The 18,233-nt window shown below is 41.6% G+C and overlaps 1 protein-coding gene across 2 annotated transcripts in view; it reads right to left on the bottom strand.

Moving 5' to 3' along the window:
• LOC147331763 (carnitine O-palmitoyltransferase 1, liver isoform-like) overlaps positions 1-18,233 on the bottom strand; it is a 56,750-nt gene that overhangs the window by 9,947 nt on the left and 28,570 nt on the right. For both annotated transcript variants that reach the window (XM_086287973.1, XM_086287974.1), the window contains exons 12-15: positions 16,508-16,613; positions 13,637-13,753; positions 1,165-1,329; positions 124-252 (exon numbers count right to left, since the gene is read on the bottom strand). In XM_086287973.1, the coding sequence (XP_086144099.1) occupies positions 124-252; positions 1,165-1,329; positions 13,637-13,753; positions 16,508-16,613 (517 nt within the window). The remainder of the gene's footprint in view (positions 1-123; positions 253-1,164; positions 1,330-13,636; positions 13,754-16,507; positions 16,614-18,233) is intronic.

Below are 18,233 nucleotides of genomic sequence, written 5' to 3'. Positions count from 1 at the left end.
TCTCACTGGTTCACTCAGCTAAGTTTGGACAGGCACCTTGAACACTGGCACTCTGCATTCGTTTTTATTTTTTCAACTTTAAGCTTAAAAAAATGAATAACAAGTATTTTAGTACTTCGGTACCTCTCCACTCTCCAGAGCTGTGATGAAAGCACAGCTCTCGTTGGAGCAGGAGCGCACAGTCTCTGTCCGGCCCTCCCTGAACAGACGGGTCATCGATGCCTCGTAAGTCAGACAAAAGCCACCGCGATCCTGGAAGCAGAAAAGTGAAAGCAGGTGGGGAGAAGTGGTTTGAAGCACTAAAAGCCAAACTGGACATGCTAGCTGATATGTGTGTGCGCTACAGATCTGTTCTGAATGGAGGATTTTTCCACTTTGATAATACAAAAAGAATATTGTGTTTCAATTGAAGAGGGAAAAAAGGGGGCAAAGCTTCCTTTGAAGGCTGGGAGATAACTACTCCAGGGATCAGGAAAGTCAATTTTGATGAAAGTCTACTATTATAAAGAAAATGGTTATTAAGGAGTTACACAGGACTTAAGGAATGAAAAAATCTCCACCTGATAAGCAGATTCACTAACACCATCAACACAAATATCCATCCTTAATGACAGGTCGTCTCATGGGAACACAGGAAGATTGAAAAGTTGCACAGACTGAATACAGGCCTGCAGTTGTGTTTTCTTGGCTTGTAAAGCCAGAGATTAACAAAACAATTCATATACAGGGTGTGTCGAAAAGAATAATCTGATTTCAGAAGGCAAGATATTTTAAAATATGTATTGTAGGGAGCTGTCTGCTCAGTATGTTATTTGTACAAGCTGAGATGTTGTTGCGTTCTTTGAGTATTGTACATAATAACTGTAAATTAAATAATGGTATATTACTGATAAACAACTGTATTTGTGGAGTTTCTAAATCCAAACGGTGTGCAGGATGCCCACCGTCCTTATTTATTTTTGGTTGATGTTTTTGTTTAATGTTTTACTCCAGTACTGCTACCGGGACTGAATGAATACATCAGTTGTCTTGCGATAGTATTTAAAGGAACAAAATGTCTGTGTGTGCTCGCCACTTCTTTATTTAACTCTAATCCAGTAGGACTGTTAAAGATTCAGCTGCAGGCTCGGTTTGGAAACTGAGAAGTCTTTCACTGTGTGGTACCCTGTAGTATGCCAGTTGTAAGCTGATCTGGATGAAGGCGTCTGGGCTGACTCGGCATTTCTTGATTCGTCCTTTGCCAAACTCTCTGAATGGAAACACATGACAGTCGACATCATCTGCCAGCGCCTGTGCAACAGCTAGAGAGCTGCTGACCTGAGCCTGAACCTGAAACACAGAGAATCACACTGCAAAATTAGCATTGCGTGTAGAGCAGGGCGATATGGCCAAAAATATTTATCACGATATATATTTGAAAATTTGCGATAACGATATAACTGACGATATAATTGATGCGAGACAAAATACAACTCCACAACATTACTAGCACAAAAAGACAACCTTCCATTTATTTTCACTTAAACAAGAAGCTGGTTTTTATGTACATTAAAGCTTTATAAAAATGTAACAGTGCAAATGCAAATTCCTTGCTGAACGTTTAACCCAAAGGCATTTCCAGTAGAAATGGGCTGACATATCCTGAGCATAACCATGTATAATATCCACTGAAGTTAAAAAGAGGTGCTTTGCAACATTAAACTGCAGTGTGCAGTACGCATTTTTTGGACCATAAGGTGCACGGGATTATAAGGCACATTAAGCGAAACAAAGCAGTCAGATAAATCAAACTTTATTAAACTCATTCTTCTTGCTTCCTCCACTTCTGTACCATTGATTCATTAATGTTGAATTCTCTGGCAGCTGCTCTGTTCCCATGTTGTTGCAGTATATTAATGACTAACCTCGTATTGTGGATGGATTATCTCAGTTGTTCTCCTGACTGAAGTTTGGTCCGTTTACAGCATCCTGCCATGCGATTGCATTTGTCTCTAACCATGAGGAACCTTCACGTTAACTTTTATAAGTGGAAAAGTGTTAGTGTTCGTCCTCCAGCTTCACTGTTTATGTTATGCTAACATAGCTGTGTCGCTAGCGATCACGTAGCACATCATTATATACCAGCTAGCCCAACTTCAGTAACCCTACAAACGTCACCACTGTTTAGTTTCCTGTCTTCATTTATGTTGGAAGTGATAGCAGAGCTGTACGTTTGAATTTTTTCAGAAATCTCTCAGTCAGAACATGCAATATCATGCTTAGGTAACTAGCGAAACTAGCGAGCTAACTTCCGCTAGCTTCCTGCTAACTTCTAACTCCGTTAAATGTAATAACTTTTGTTTTCATGGATGCCTGGAAGTTAAACTTTATAGTTACACCTGGTAAAGCAGCAATGCTGATCGTTTTATTAAAGATGAAAGAATTTAGACAGTTTTCAACTCTCAGTGATGCTGCAGTGTTCGTTTGACCTGAAGTATACGGAGTTTGGGACCCAGATTACTCCCAGATTTAAGAGCATCTTAGTCCGACAAATACGACAATAACAACGGCCGCTTGCATGTTCTGCAAAAAAATGTGCTTTGTTGTGTATCTGACGGACAAACACCAAACCAGTTCCACATCATGGAAGTTGCACCATTTTTACAAACCAATTCTGGTTCCTCAACAGTCGGCCATGTGCGTATGAAAACAAAGGCACTGCGCATGCGCATTTTACTCCCATTCTATCGCGATATTTCATTTTCCTATCGTTGCCTAACATTATACCGGTATTACCGTGAACGGTATAATATGGCCCAGCCCTAATTGCGTGACAAGATTTTGAGTGAAAGTCAAAAAGCCCCAGATGTTGTCGTGCAAATCAGTTTACAGCTGCCATACAAGGCAACACCCTTTAAAAGAACGCACACATTTGAGCAAAAACCCAGTACAGTCTGGTTTCTTACCAATTCTGTATAGAAAAATTTTTCTCTAGATTACAGTGGTGAAAAGACCACAGCAGATAAAGGTGGAAGCAGTTTTGTGTTTTGTCCATTTCTAGTGAAAGCTAAAGACTGAAGGAGTGAGCAGAGGTCAAACAGAGCCTGTATCCATAACTGTACAAAATGAACAATTCCAAAATTGTTAAGATATTATGAGATATGTCTGAAAGTTCTCAGTCATCCCGGTCATCGTAGACTTCTGTTTGAAAGAGGCACTTACTCTCTTTCCTCCACTTCTGCCAATGTGCACAAACCTGGACTTCCTTTTATGAGGCCACATATAACATCTGTTATTCCAAAATGTGGGCCTGTTGAAATCGGTGCTGATTTTTTTTCAGTGGTTTACCAAAAATTAATACAATACAGTCACAGAAAGAAAAATAACAGTACTTTGTCAGTTTCAGCCTTGTTTAAGATTAGTGTGACAGATTGAGATGTACAGTGATATCTGCAGAGTCTTTGACATCAGTTGGTCCAATGTTAACTTCCATCTTTGTCAAAGGAGCTTGCAAAGAAAAGCGTCTGGACTTCTTTAAGTTGCTTGAAGACGTTTCACCTCTCATCCGAGAAGCTTCTTCAGTTCTAAGGTCAAATGGTGGAGAGTCCCAGATATAAACCTAGTGGGAGTATCCCCCCACAGAGGGACAAAAGGACCCCCTGATGATCCTCTAATCGCCTGAGCCAAGGTGGGAAACTGGGCGTGGGTCCCAATCAGCCAGAGTTTCGGGTGTGTTCATTGTGAAACCTGGCCCCACCTTATCATGCGAATTCCTGAGGTCAGATGGCCCAGGATGTGAGTGGGCATTAAGGCGTCTGGGAAGGGATCTCAAAACTGGATTATAGATGGCAGAGAGTTGGTGTCGTAAACCCCCGCCTCTGTTCAAAGATGGTCGCTCACAGTGGACATAGACATCTTTGTACATTTTCTTCTGTAGATGAATTACAAGACAAAGCAACGCCTACTTGACTCCACAGTGTGCCGAGGTCACTCCACTGTAGCTACAGTCCTATTCCTGTCCTCACCGGATGAATTTATATTCCTATTCAGGTGGAACGTGGGTACTAGCTCACAGTGTGAGATGCTCGAGAATATACTCCGGTGTCCCGTTATATTATAGATAGCAAGGAGTTTATTAAACTTCACCGAAACAATCTTCAAACTTCATTATTTTTAGTTAGCACATACCTTAAACACTTAAAGCTGTAAGCTAATGATATATAAGAGCAGATGCTGCTGGTGCAATAAGCTGTACGTTTTACGTCCAATGGATGATGATCTGATTAGTCGACTAATCGCAAATATAATCGGTGACTAGTCGACTATCAAAATAATGGTTTGTGGCAGCCCTACAGCCCACACCTACAAACAGTCAGACTCCAACCTCCACCATGGCCAAGACCAGAGAGCTGTCTAAGGACACCAGGGATAAGATTGTACACCTGCACAAGCCTATCTCAAACAGGCAGGAGTTTGGTGAGAAGAGATCGACTGTTGGAGCAATTATTAGAAAATGGAATAAAAACAAGACCACTGACTATTTAAAACAATATCAATACCCATTATCTATGACATACTCCTACATGTTTGTGTAATCCATGTAAACATCTGTCATGCCCTTATCTGCTCTACTTCCTGAAAGAAAAAAAGAAAACAAAATGACTCAACAGAATACAGCACTGTCTCCTTAAAAGTAAATACTGCCAGGAGAGAGAGTCACTCTGGCAGAAGTTTATGTTCCAAGTGCTTCTTGTTGATTTTAATGATGTTGAGGCCAGAAGTTGGAGGACCAAGTGAATGTTGGAAAGAATAAGCAGCAGCCTTTATGCTTCTTTCAGAAACCAAGTCTTTCCTCTTTTTACTGACTGTATGTGTTAAGAGAAGGTCACTTTTATATAGAAGCAATTTAAAAAAAAAACAAGAAAAACCATGGCTAAGTACACAGGCCACTTTGAGCTTTTCAGAGTGCTTCACATTAAAAGGTTCATTAACAAACACACGACACACACTCATCTGTGGACGCACAGACATAAACGTTTCCGATATTTTGGTTTACAAGGTTACAAGACTCAGCTCACAGCTAGGGCTGGGCCATATCATACCGTTCACGGTAATACGGTGTAATGTTGGGCAACGATAAGAAAATGAAATATCGCGATAGAACATGGGTAAAACACGCATGTGCAGTGCCTTTGTTTTCATACGCACATGGCGGAAAAAGCATTTCGGCGACGGAGAATGTGAAGGGCGAAAGCAGATCGTTGAATGAAACCAGAAGTGGTTTGTAAAAATGCTGCAACTTCACTGGTGTGGAACTGGTTCAGCTTTTGTCTGTCAGATACACAACAAAGCACTATTTTTGGTAGCGCATGCTAGCGGGCCGTCGTTATTACCATGTTGTTTGGAAAATACGGCACACTTAAAATCAATCCTTTGATTTTTCTGAAAATCGACAGAGCCCCTTATAATCCCGTGTGCCTTATGTATGAACTCTGGTTGTGTTTACTGACCTCGAAATGATTTCATGTACACGGCGCTCGAAAATCTGTCAAATGTTTCAGTACGACTTTGCTAAGCTACGAAGCCGCACCGCTTGATGGATTGTCGGAGCATTACAGTGATACGTACTGTGCTTCAACATAATATTACCGTATTGTGTGTGTATAACCTCTTTTTAAGTTTTGTGGATATTATACATGGTTATGCTGAGGATGTGTCGGACAGTTTCTACTGGAAACGCCTTTTGGTTAAACTGTCAGCGAGGAATTTGCACTGTTACATGTTTATATAACTTTAATGCAGATAAAAAACAGCTGCTTGTTTAAGTGAAAATACATTGATGGGTTTTTTTTGCACTAATAAAGTTGTGGAGTTGTAAAGTATTTTGTCTAGTATCAATTATGTCATCAGTTATATGGTTATCGCAAATTTTCAAATGTATATCGTGATAAATATTTTTGGTCATATCGCCCTGCTCTACTCACTACGCAGATATGTCTGTACATGGAAAGAGTACGCTTGAGTGGGTAATCAACCTCATCCACACAGGCAAGATCACGGAAAATCAATTTCCAATGTGCAATTCAAACATGGCAAACAAACAGCTGGTGTATACTCTAATTGACAGTTAAGACTGAATACTCATTTGTATTACTTGTAATACTTACTTCTCTAGGAATCAATAACCAGGATATAACCAGGACAAGCAGGATGCACACGCACACACACGTGCGCGCACACGTGGCCACTTTCATGAGTAATCACATATAAGTTTTTACTATTTCTTTTCTGTATGGGAACCAACATTAGCTGACACTAAAAACAAAAATTAAACAAATAAAATAAAAATGTGAGCATAAGTACAGAGTCCTGTTGCCTGCGCCAACAACAATTTAATGACACAGTTGTGGACTATTTAAACTGTCTGAATGAAATGCATTCAAAGCACAGTGGCTTGGACCTTCCAAGCCACAGCGAGATGCAGAGTTAGCCAAGACCCAAAGCACAAACATATGTACACACTCATGCAAAAAGAGAGATTTGACACGACTGAGGTTGAATGATTTGGAGAAGAGAGAGAGAAGGAAAAAAAGGAGACTAAAGGAGATTAAAAACACTCCTCCACTCCTTACAGATGCCCGCCCACTGAGTCAGTGATAACACAAACCGAATCCAAAACTGGGGAGATCGAAACTGTAAGAGTGGGGGATATTCCAGTGACTTAATACAAGAAAATAACAACATGAAAACACCGAATTCTGTCATCATTTGTTGGATCTTTCATGGAAAGACTGCGTTATCAAGAAAGCATGCTCCCTGTCCTCTGTACTTTCACCCAGCACATGAAATGTCCCACCAGAGACAAAACTTTGGACTTATGGTATACCCTGTAATTAAGTAATCTGCCGTGTTCAGTTGAGTTCTCACCCTACTGACTTGGATATTGTGGGAATGTTTAGCTTATTTTAGAGTTTAGGAAAGTGTTAGAAGGATATAGAATTAGTGTAAAGACACTGACGCTGCCCTGGATGTAAAAAAAGGCCTGAGTGTGTCATAAGCTTAGGAGTAGATTTCTCGGAGACCCTGCCCCAGTTGAACTGTGAAAGTGAGACAAAGAGAGGTTAATGTTGAGTGGAAATTCCTCAGGGCATGCCTGGGTGGGAGTCTCAAAGTTTGTAACTAAATAACTTTGGTTTGGAAGGGAGATGGACTTTTATGACCCTCAGGAAGGCGCGTACATAGAGATATACGCACATAGTGCTTTAACTGTTACGCCCACACATCCACACGCACACTCACACTCACCTGCACTCACATACACACAGGTACGCGCATACACTCACTCACGTGCTCATGCACATAGACACAGACACAGAGTTTGCAGCACACCGTGGGGGTTTTATGATGGGGTCACTCCTACAAAACTGTTTCACAGACAAAGGAGTGATTTTGATTTTGCAGAGGGACGGCCTGGCAAGTCTTCCCTTCTAGAAGATGCATTGTTAGAGTGAATTGTTAAATGTTTGTCATTTTTATGTTTACCATTTGTACATTGTTTTAAGGAATTCTTTCTGTCCTCCCCTCCCCAGATTCTTAAGATTCTGGGAGGGGGGCGGTAGTGTTTTTTATCACAGGAGCATCCTTGTGAAGGTCTGTTTGATGTTGGTAAACTTCCTCCCCTTTGTATGGCTTCACTGTGTTATCTAGGGTGAACCATCTAGGGTGTGGGGGAGACAACCCCCTTTATGACCAAGGATGTTCCTCCTGCTTTTACACACACACACACACACACACACACACACACACACACACACACACACACACACACACAGCTTTGTCTTAGAACCAAGGGGGCGTGGCTTTGTTCTGACGTGTTTTATGTGAACTGTCTCTCAATAAAAGGCAGCAGGAGGAGGTCAGATCTGGAGGTCATTTTCGTGGTGGACACAGACGAGGCCTCATTGCGCAAATAATCGATCGATCGACTGTCTTGTTTTCTTCATGATGAATAAGTCTCTAGAATTAGCGGGGCTTGTAGAAACACAGACCCAACATGCATGCTTAAATGAAGATGAATAAAGATGAATAAAGTTTTTGTGAAAATGACTACTGAGTCCGGTGCATCTCTGGAGGCCCGAGGAATAAAAAAGAACCGGGGTAAAACTGATTTCCCAACAGTTTATGAGCAGATGTTTTATAGCGAATGAGAACGCAGGAAGCCCAATAAGGGGCAGGTCTTGGGAAGTGTTAAATTTCTACCTACTCCCAAAGCTTTCACTAAAACTGACACTGCAGACTGCACCAAGTTATGAATTATCCATCATCAAAAACCAACTCATGACCACTATACTTTTCATATCCAAAACGAAACCAAAATTCCAGGCAAAGGCTCAAATATTATGTACAAGCTGCCGCTACCACAGAAAAACACACTTTAAGTTGTCTAGGCTGGTGGTATTGTGTTGTGAAAGGGAGATGAAGAAAATCCCCGCCCGTTTCCTCACGCTTATTTGGCTTCAGTGGGATTTTTCCATTATAGGAAAACACCTCAGTCCCCAGAATGAGAGCATGAGTGTTCTTGACAAACATTTCCACTAACCAATACAAATACAGAAAACCAATTAGACATGTACTGTACCATACAAACGTGACACATTCCTCACCACTGTATTTTTAATCTTTTCCTCCCTTTGTCTAGTTGACTGTGCACTTTGTGGATGAATGAATAAGATTCAACCTGCAATCAGAGCATTTCTCAAAAGACAAAACAAAAAAAACAACCAAAAAAGTTAAAAACTTTAAAAATAAAATGAACGAATAACATCTGTCTACACCCTTAATCACCAAGAAGAACAACTTTTAGCCAATCTAGTCAGCTGTCCTTATCCCTTGCCTCTGAGCTTTGTGCACGTGAGCACATGTAGGTGTGGCACTAAATGATTAACACGTCTTCCATAAAACACTGGACCCTCTTGTGCTGCAGTCTATTCTAGTGCACAATCAACAGATTTTATGCACTAAACGGGAAGACGCCACTGCAGAACTAATAACACTAATGTATCACTAATATCACACTAATGTTATGAGTAGACAAAAGACCCACAGACTCGCATTAATGTTTCAAAAACAACTGCGCATTGTGTGACATCGGTTGGAGCTACCGTATTTTTTGGACCATAAGGCACACCGGCTTATAAGGCACATTAAGCGTCTCTCTCTCTCTCTCTCTCTCTCTCTCTCGCAAGCCCTGGTCACATGACCTCAGGGACCTGCTGGGAATGTATGGATGCAAAAGTTCACTTATATATGTTGGTGCTTGTCTATGCAGAGCCCTGAAAGTCAAGGTCAAAACCTTAAACTGGATCCTGAATTTAACGGGGAGCCAGTGTAGCTGAATCAGCAGGGGTGTGACATGGGAGTACTTGGAGGACTTGGTCAGAAGCTTTGCAGCAGCGTTCTGAACAACTTGCAGACGCTCCAAATAGGCTTTACATAAACAAGTAAACAAAGAATTACAATAATCCAGACGAGATGAAACAAATGCATGAATGACAATTTCTAATTCGGAGCAATGGGACTCAGCTTAGCAATGTTTCTCAAGTGATAAAAACAGGAGCGAACCAAAGATTTTACATGAGGATCCAAAGTCAGAGCTGAGTCAATACTAACACCAAGGCTCCTGATAGACGGTTTGGCAAATGTAGCAAGTGGACCCAAGTTTTCCATAACACAAGGTAAATGGTAGGGGTGCAACGATATTCGTATCGATATTGAACCGTTCGATACAGTGCTTTCGGTTCGGTACGCATATGTATCGAACAATACAACATTTGTAATTTATTTTATCAACTTTCCTTCTGACGATGCTGTCTGTGTTGAGCGCTCAGTGAATCTGCGTTCGACTACTCCGCCTAGGCTGCACTGTCGAGCGCAGATCCACTGAGCGCTCAACACAGACAGCATAGTCAGAAGGAAGAGCGCAGGGCACCTCCCCCACCCTCATTCAGATCTGGCGTTTGGAATTATTTTGGTTTTCATGTGACGTATGACCCTGAAGGTAAGCGAGTCATGGACTAAAGTAAAACAGTATGTTGGATGTGCCATGCAATGCTCAATTACATGGGTGGGAACTAGTGTGTTAGCGCAGTTAGCTCGTTAACGTGTTGGCCGTCTAGCCCCATGCACGAGGCGATCGGCGGTAGCTCGTTAACGGAGATTTGCCGTGTTGTGGCGTTAAGGTCATTTCAACGAGATTAACCTGAAAGCACTAGTGGGAACACAACGAATATGACTGCACATTTACGCCGACATCATCCTAGTGCAAAGACAAAAACAACAAGCATGCTACTAACTTTAGCCGAGTCATTTAGACAGCTGTTAGCACAGGATTCTCCTTATGCTGCTGAGAATATAGCCCAGAAGAAGCGGATAGTATAGCTTTTATTTTGGAAAGAGCCATTTCTCTGTAATAAACTCTCTTTTCCAAAGATGAGTGATTCCTCAATCAGATACAGGGCTCGCAATATCGCTAGCCCGACGTCCCGGAGCTAGCGATTTTTCCAGTCGGGCTACCAAAATCTATCTCTGCCCTGCCCGTCGGGCTATTGTAGGAAGGAAAAATATATGTCATTGCTTTTGCATTCTTTCGGAAATGTAGCTGGGTAATTATGTCATTGGCATCGGTGAGCCACTGTCAATATGTGACATATTGAAATCGCGTTTGAATTTGCGCTTGTTTTTTTGCTTTCACTTTGCAATCGTGCGAACTGTGTATAGAGAGCGACAGCACTGATCTGTGAGTGATGATAATTTGCGCACCAATTCCTCTGACATCGTCTTATTAATCGTTAGCTTACTATGCAAACATGACAAGTGAAATCTCCCGCATCAAGCTTAAACATGTGAGAGGTTGATCGCGCAGAGAATCGCTGAGCTTATGTGAGTGCGTGTGTAAAAGCAGCAGGATATGTATTTTAGTTCTGCTGAGCCAAATAAGACAGGTCAGGGTGAAGAAGTGACAGCCAAAGAAAAGCTTACCACAAAACGGAGAAGTTATGACAAATCAGACTATAAGGCAAAAAGAAAGTGCAGCTTTATGGTTTCATGGACAAAAGAATTTCTGTGGCTGCGATATGACGAGCTAAATAACCAGGGCTGCACATAAGTGGTCCGCAGGTGCGCATTCGCTGTCAAAATAAAAAACACGCACAAGGGTTAGGGTTAAATTTAAAAACTGTACTTTTGAGTTAAAATATATATTTATAATTTTAATAAATGACAAATTAAAAAGGCATGAACATTTTTTTTGTATCGAAAAAATATCGAACCGTGACACCAAAGTATCGAACCGAACCGTGAATTTTGTGTATCGTTGCACCCCTAATCAACGCGTATATTAAAATCCCCGACTATAACCAGTCTGGACAGCTTCGAAGTCGAGGATAAAAAGTCACTGAACTCCTTTAAAAACATACCGTTTAGGCCAGGTGGACGATGCACTACAGCGCAGTAGAACAGTCGCTCCTTATACTGTAGATTTTTCTATAAGAAGACAATCTGACTTAGTTGAAAGTCAGGTTAAGCAAGACCTACTTAGAGTTTACAGAAGTCTTCAGGAAGAGGTTCTTATCCATGTCTGTGTGTGATTTTTAAGACATGCAGATAACACAGTAACTATTATCTCAATGAGTATAAAATGGAATTACTACTGTTTAAACATCAAATTGGTTGCTGGGAAAGGATAAGACCTGTTACATCATGCTTTCATTTTACTGCGATGTTTTCAGTTCCTTTTAACCTGCAGTAGTTTTGAGGACTAATTATTTTGTGCGTCCTAATTTCCATCCGTGGCAGCACTTTGTACACTAAAAATAAATAATAGGATGCAGTTTCATGCACCTCCTGCTATTGAATAATGCGCTGGGCTTGCTCTGTCAGGATGTCAGTGGGTGGGGGAGACATTGTGGAGTAAAATATAGGTCAGCTTTTCTCCAACAGAAGATTTATGTGTTGCTCATGAACGTAGTCACTGCTGCAGTCCCAAAGTGGAGCCACAGGTCTTACAGAAGAAGGCTTAATGGCGTCTGAAATCCTTCAATTGTTTCCGCTTCCACTGACACCAATTGACATTGTCATAGCTGTGAGTGTTGCCACGGCCCACAATATCTTTTACTTTATTCAAACACTTGCAAAGGCAGAGGGAGCAGTACAGAAACACTGTTTTAATGCTAGCATGGAGAAACTTGAACAAAGTTCATAAAAACAAAAAAGAAAACCAGAGTGAAAACAGCTCAAGGAAAGAGGGCAGCAGAGTTGTTCGATACTTCGCGACCCTTGAGCCCTCACTGCTGAACTGCACCTGCCTTCCTCCCACCCTGTTGACAGCATTTAGCACCATGACAAGTATCATTTTGAGCTAAAAAGCTTCTGCTGTGGACGTAACCTCACAGCTTAGACGGTTTGGGAGTGAGACCGGAACTCTTTCTCAAAATGCAAAGTGACAGTTGAACTGGAAACGAACCCATGCTAACACAATTATTAGCATATCAGTAGAATAGAGTAGTTAGGTTTGTGGTTGAAACCTCAAACTGTTCCTGTGTGAAGTTTGCCTGCTCTCCCTGATGACCTGACTGGAAAGCAGTAGGAAATCTCCCAGTTCAATTATAACTCGCTTCAGTGACAGTGAAAGTTATAGTTTAGAATAGTTTCACTCAAGTCCTGATGAGGAAGATGGGGTCATTAATTGCACCATCGGTTAATGTTGTGGGATAGAATTAAAATTCACCCCTCAAACTGCTGAGCTGGTCTTATACTCTGACAGTGCTCTCGCTGTCAGCCAAGGGCTCAGTCACGCAGGCCTAGAGACTGGTTAACCACCACCTGGTAATCTGACTGCAAGTGAAAAAAAATGCAAAAAAAATCCCTTACAGATTTCAGGATAATATTCTTCAACACAAAAACGCTGCAGAGAAGAACGGAACATGATCAAGAAATGCCAAAGCCAACCCAGGACTGTTCCAAATGGAAAGACATTCAATTTCATAGAAATCATCTATGTCCACTGTGAACGACCATCTTTGAACAGAGGCGCTGGCTTACGACACCAACTGTGTCTCTATAATCCAGTTTCGAGATCATTTCCCAGACGCCTTTATGCCCACTCACACCCTGGGCCTTTTGACTTCAGGAAATCATATGATGGGGTGCGGCTAGGTTTCACAGTGAGCTCACCCGAAACCCTGGCTGACTGTGACCTACACCTCGACTTGTGCGATAAGGTAGAGGATCAACGGGGGGTTTATGACCCTCTTGGAGAGACACTCCACCATTTGACCCTAAAACTGAAAGCTTCTCAGATAAGAGGTGAAACGTCTTCAAGTAACTTCAAGAAGTTCAGATGCCTTTTTTTCCAAGCTCCTTAGACTATGATCACCTGCATGACGGAGAACCTTCACAGACTAAACAGTGAGACTTAAATCACATCTGATGTACATCAGACTAGAGTCTGTAAGGGCAAGATGGTCTAACATGGTGTCAAGACTACATGCATACATCGTATATACACACGAGATTCCAGCGAGTTACTTTGCCCTATCTTGAGACAAGTGAGGGCAGTTTCACACTAATCAGACACACACATCTTGCCCAGCATTCCTACCTCTGCCGGGATGTTCCAGACAAGTCTCTGAGGTTGGGGTAGAGAAGGCTCCACATCACCTTTACAGTGGCCGTCCTCGGTGTAGCCTAGCTGGAAGGCATCTGTGGCCAGCGTGTACTGGAGGAAAAAATAATAGTGAAGGAAAAGATTATTGAGACTTAGTATGAGAGTTAGCACAGCCATACTTGCAAAAATGTACCCCATTATAAAAGGGGAAAAAAGGTTTTTTTTAATGGACGACACAAAAATACAAGAGAGCTGATGAGTGCTTGAAAACTCAGCATAAGCATTTTTTAAGTTGCTGCTAATGCACTTGATTAACTGATTATCTACAATTGTTAACATTAAATGTTACATTTCATGACAGCCCAATTACAAAAAGACGGAACTAATTTTTGGAAAAGTTGCCAGGACGAAGTCTGTTCTCTCTAAAGAGCAGAGTTAGGTTTGCAACACTGCATCAAACAAACCACAAAATCTGTGACAAGCTGGACTTATTAAGCCAGAATCAACAGCGCAACATTTGGAAACCTTTTATAGACAGGAAACTACAGAAAGTCTAGAGTTTTTGGATTTTCAGACTAAACCAGATAACAATGGCTAGACCCTTGTGCATAATTCAGGCTAGCTGGCAACATCAAAGCTTAACAAATGAACTCAAGGATCGAATATTTCTTTATCACTGGCCAAAAGAAGAAGCTACTTAAAGTAGAATATTTAAAATGAGCTCAGACAAACATGATGCATTCATGTGTATGTGATATACACATGAATGCACTCTATTCTTTTCAGCTGCCCGGATCATTGGCTGCAGCTAACCCTCTCTATTCCAGCACACCAACCGCCTGCACGTCCTCCTTTCACTACATCCATGAAGCTCCTCTGAGGTCCTCCTCTTCTCCTCCTGACTGGCAGCTCCATATTTAACATCCTATATTCAATGTTCCCTCTAATTTTTCATGTGTGTGAGCGAACACACAAACTCCCTGAGCGTCCCTTGGACCATTGTGAGCGACAGCAGACGTGTGCACTGTGGTCACGCCAGCATCCAAGTTACATGTTTATTAAAATAATCAAATTACAGCGTTTACATTTATGTTAGCCGACTTTTAATTAACTGCTTTAGCCCACTTACAATGAAAATAAATCTTCTTCATGACCTGTGTAGCATGTTAACACTATTGGAAGTAAAAATTACTTGAACTCCAATTTTGAAAACATTACCTAAAAATGCAGCCAAGGCGTTTTTTTAAACAAACATTTCAAACTATTTACAGAACAATCAGCTGTTCTGCATCAAATCTGATGCCAGATTTGATCCAGATTTGATTCCTGTTCACTATGAGATGAAGGAGAACATCAGCCTGATACCTGCAGGCCTGACAGCAGCAGATGTATCACTGCTGTAACACCTGTAACACTCAGCAGTCGCCTCATTGTTCTGACACACAACAACACTATTGACTACACTACACACTAACTACACAAGATTTGTACTAAAAGTCACAAATCTCTCACATCTCAAAACACTGCCGTCACTCCTAAAACTTCCCCCTCCCTAAACAACATGTTGCTATATCATTTTTTGATTGGTCGACATGGTACATTTTTCCACCAATAGGAAAGGCTGGGTTTTTTTTCGAGCGTTTTCCTTATAAAACGCCGTTTTTACCGTTTCTTCCCGCAGTAAATATAAACAACGACAGTATTCAGGAAGAAAAACAAACATTGCAGATATTTTATCATAACTCTGGTTTTACGTGGCCGATCAACACAATTTAAAAATATAAAGTCCACACTTTCTCCGTCAGTTGTTCCGTCTGTCCTGCTCACAACTCCAATGGTTGTACACGTTGTCATTAACGTGGCTTCACTCCACATCAGCCGCTTTGCTAAAACACCGGTGTGGGCACATAAGGACGCTGTCATATCCTGTCAACCACGTTGATTGGCTGCGTATATACGAATGTGAATCGCATTATTGGCTGGACTATGGGATAAGGTGGCATCGTTCTGATCCCATACAGGAGCAGCCAGTCACTGACTAACACTGCAAAACAGGATTGTTAAAGTTTTAACTTTAATTTCAGTTCAGGTTAGATTTTTTTTTGTGCGCAACGCAGATTTTCTGTGCGCAGAGACGTGCCAGCAGTGCGCAATCAGAGAGTAGCTTAGAGGGAACATTGCTTATATCTGATATATCCACCATCTCTCCCCTGCACATGTCCAAAGCATCTCAGCCTTTCCTCCAAAATGCTCGAGCGAGAAATGAGTACGTCAGAGGAACCAAGCGGTTCCTCTGACGTACTCATTTCTAAATCTGTCCAATGAAAATTCCTCTTTTGGTACCCCATCATACGCTTTCTCAGTGCAGCTCCTTCTGACATTCTCCACCATCCACCATCAAACGTGCAGTTTAAGGTGCTCTTTCTCAGCGTGAAACCATACTGCTGCCTAAAGATAATCTCTGCTCTCCTCTCTTCTTAACCCAGGGTTAGAAATGTTCATTCTTAAACATCATCATGTAACTGAAACACAGATTTCTGCAGTCTTAGTAGTTTTGCTTCTTATATCAAGTCAAATTAATAAATGCTGCTAATATTATGAGATAGCATGTTTTAGTCTTGCTTTTATCTCACTGTGGTAAAAATGGTGGGTGTTGAAGGCCATTAGTTCAAGTCTGATTGTGTCCCCGTAAGTGTCACTTCCTCTTTGCTGTGCTTTCTAAGATAATACTGTAACACAATCAGATTCTTTTAACACAGCCAGTTCCTGGAACTGGCTCCATCTGGAACCTTCAACTTGCAGCTGTGCTATCCCTGTGTGATAAATGCATGTCAGCACAAATTCAGAAATAAGACCAAGGATCACCTCCCAAAGGTGCGCTACAGTTGGTGCATCAGCCCAGGAGTGCTCTGCATTCAGCCCGCTCTTCCCATTCTTGTAGATCACAACGGAGAAGGATTTATCAAACCACCTGGGAGAGGAGAGAAGATAAAGCATAAAAGGAGATGCGTGTTGCCACAGCTTGTGTAAAGGACACCCGAGTCGAGTCGCAGATGCAGAAATAAGAATCCTGGCTTTAGACCAGACAAAACAGATTGGAACAGGGCAGGTCTATAACCAGTGTCACAACAATGATACCGATGCCATGCAGATATGCATCTTATTTTTCCTTGTATTCTTAAAACGCATTTAGTTTAGACAACTACCCTGCGAGACAAACTGCTCCACGCACCATCCCCCACACAGAAAGCTTTAAATCTGTCAATCCTTTCTGTCAAGGTTTCCTGTGTGGAGTCCAAATCAGCCTCAGGTGTCTGTTTGGTGTCTGTAGCTGAATTTCAATGAAGAAAGTAAAGGATTAAATAAAGGATTCATCACAATCCTTTATTTTTACATGTCTGATAGTGGTTTTTGTCACCATCACAAACCAAAGGAGAATCCTTGGCAGCCTGAGGCCTGTGAGAAGTGGAGTAATCACAGACATGTTGCTGCGGAGGAATGATTCTGTGACCTCAGTCCTGAACTCCTAGTAATGCACATTTATTCTCCAGAGATGTAAGTATTACTGTTAGCATCACAAGTTTTTTGCCAGGTGTGACTCACTGAGCAGCTGAAATCACGTTACACTGTTTTGCAAGAAAGATGACTAGATACACATAGCAGCTGACAGCATCTGTCATAAGACAACAAAAGCTAAACATTAGAAACTGATTACTAGGGCTGGGCTATATCATACCGTTCACGGTAATACCGGTGTAATGTCAGGCAACGATAGGAAAATGAAATATTGCGATAGACTATGGGTAAAACACGCAGTGCCTTTGTTTACATACGTACATGGCGGCGACGCAGAACGAGAAGAGCGAAAGTGGATCATTAAATGAAACGGATGAACCAGAGTTGGTTTGTAAAAATGCTGCAACTTCAGTGGTGTGGAACTGGTTTAGCTTTCGTCCGTCAGATACAGAACAAAGCACTATTTTTGGTAGCGCATGCTAGCGGGCCGTCGTTATTACCGTGTTGTTTGGAAAATACAGCGCACTTAAAATCAATCCTTTGATTTTTCTGAAAATCGACAGAGCCCCTTATAATCCCGTGTGCCTTATGTATGAACTCTGGTTGTGTTTACTGACCTCGAAACGATTTTATGTAAACGGCGCTTCAAAATCTGTCAAATGTTTGCTAAGCTACAAAGCAGCACCGCTTGATGGAGTGATACATACTGTGCTTCAACATAATGTTACCGTATTGTGTGTGTATAACCTCTTTTTAAGTTTTGTGGATATTATACATGGTTATGCTGAGGATGTGTCGGCCAGTTTCCACTGGAAATGCCTTTTGGTTAAACTGTCAGCGAGGAATTTGCATTTGCACTGTTAAGCTAGCACTTGGCAACAGTGGGAACACTCTCCCCCTGCAACTAAGGCATGGGGTGTTAACCAAACGATTAACCAAAATCTTATATGCATGGAGATAAAGATCATTTTTCCTATGTGGAAAACATCAGCATCACATTACATCATTCTTACATGGACAGACTATGAAGCGATCAGTTGCCACAGGATTCCCAGAGCATTCCCTTGGGTATGTA

The sequence above is a fragment of the Aulonocara sp. 'chitande type north' Nkhata Bay genome, linkage group LG4, assembly GCF_057382095.1.
Source record: "Aulonocara sp. 'chitande type north' Nkhata Bay isolate Kocher_YH1m ecotype deep benthic linkage group LG4, A_spYH_male_GT1.1, whole genome shotgun sequence".
NCBI lineage: Eukaryota > Metazoa > Chordata > Actinopteri > Cichliformes > Cichlidae > Aulonocara > Aulonocara sp. 'chitande type north' Nkhata Bay.
This window is presented reverse-complemented; position numbering and strand designations above follow the sequence as displayed.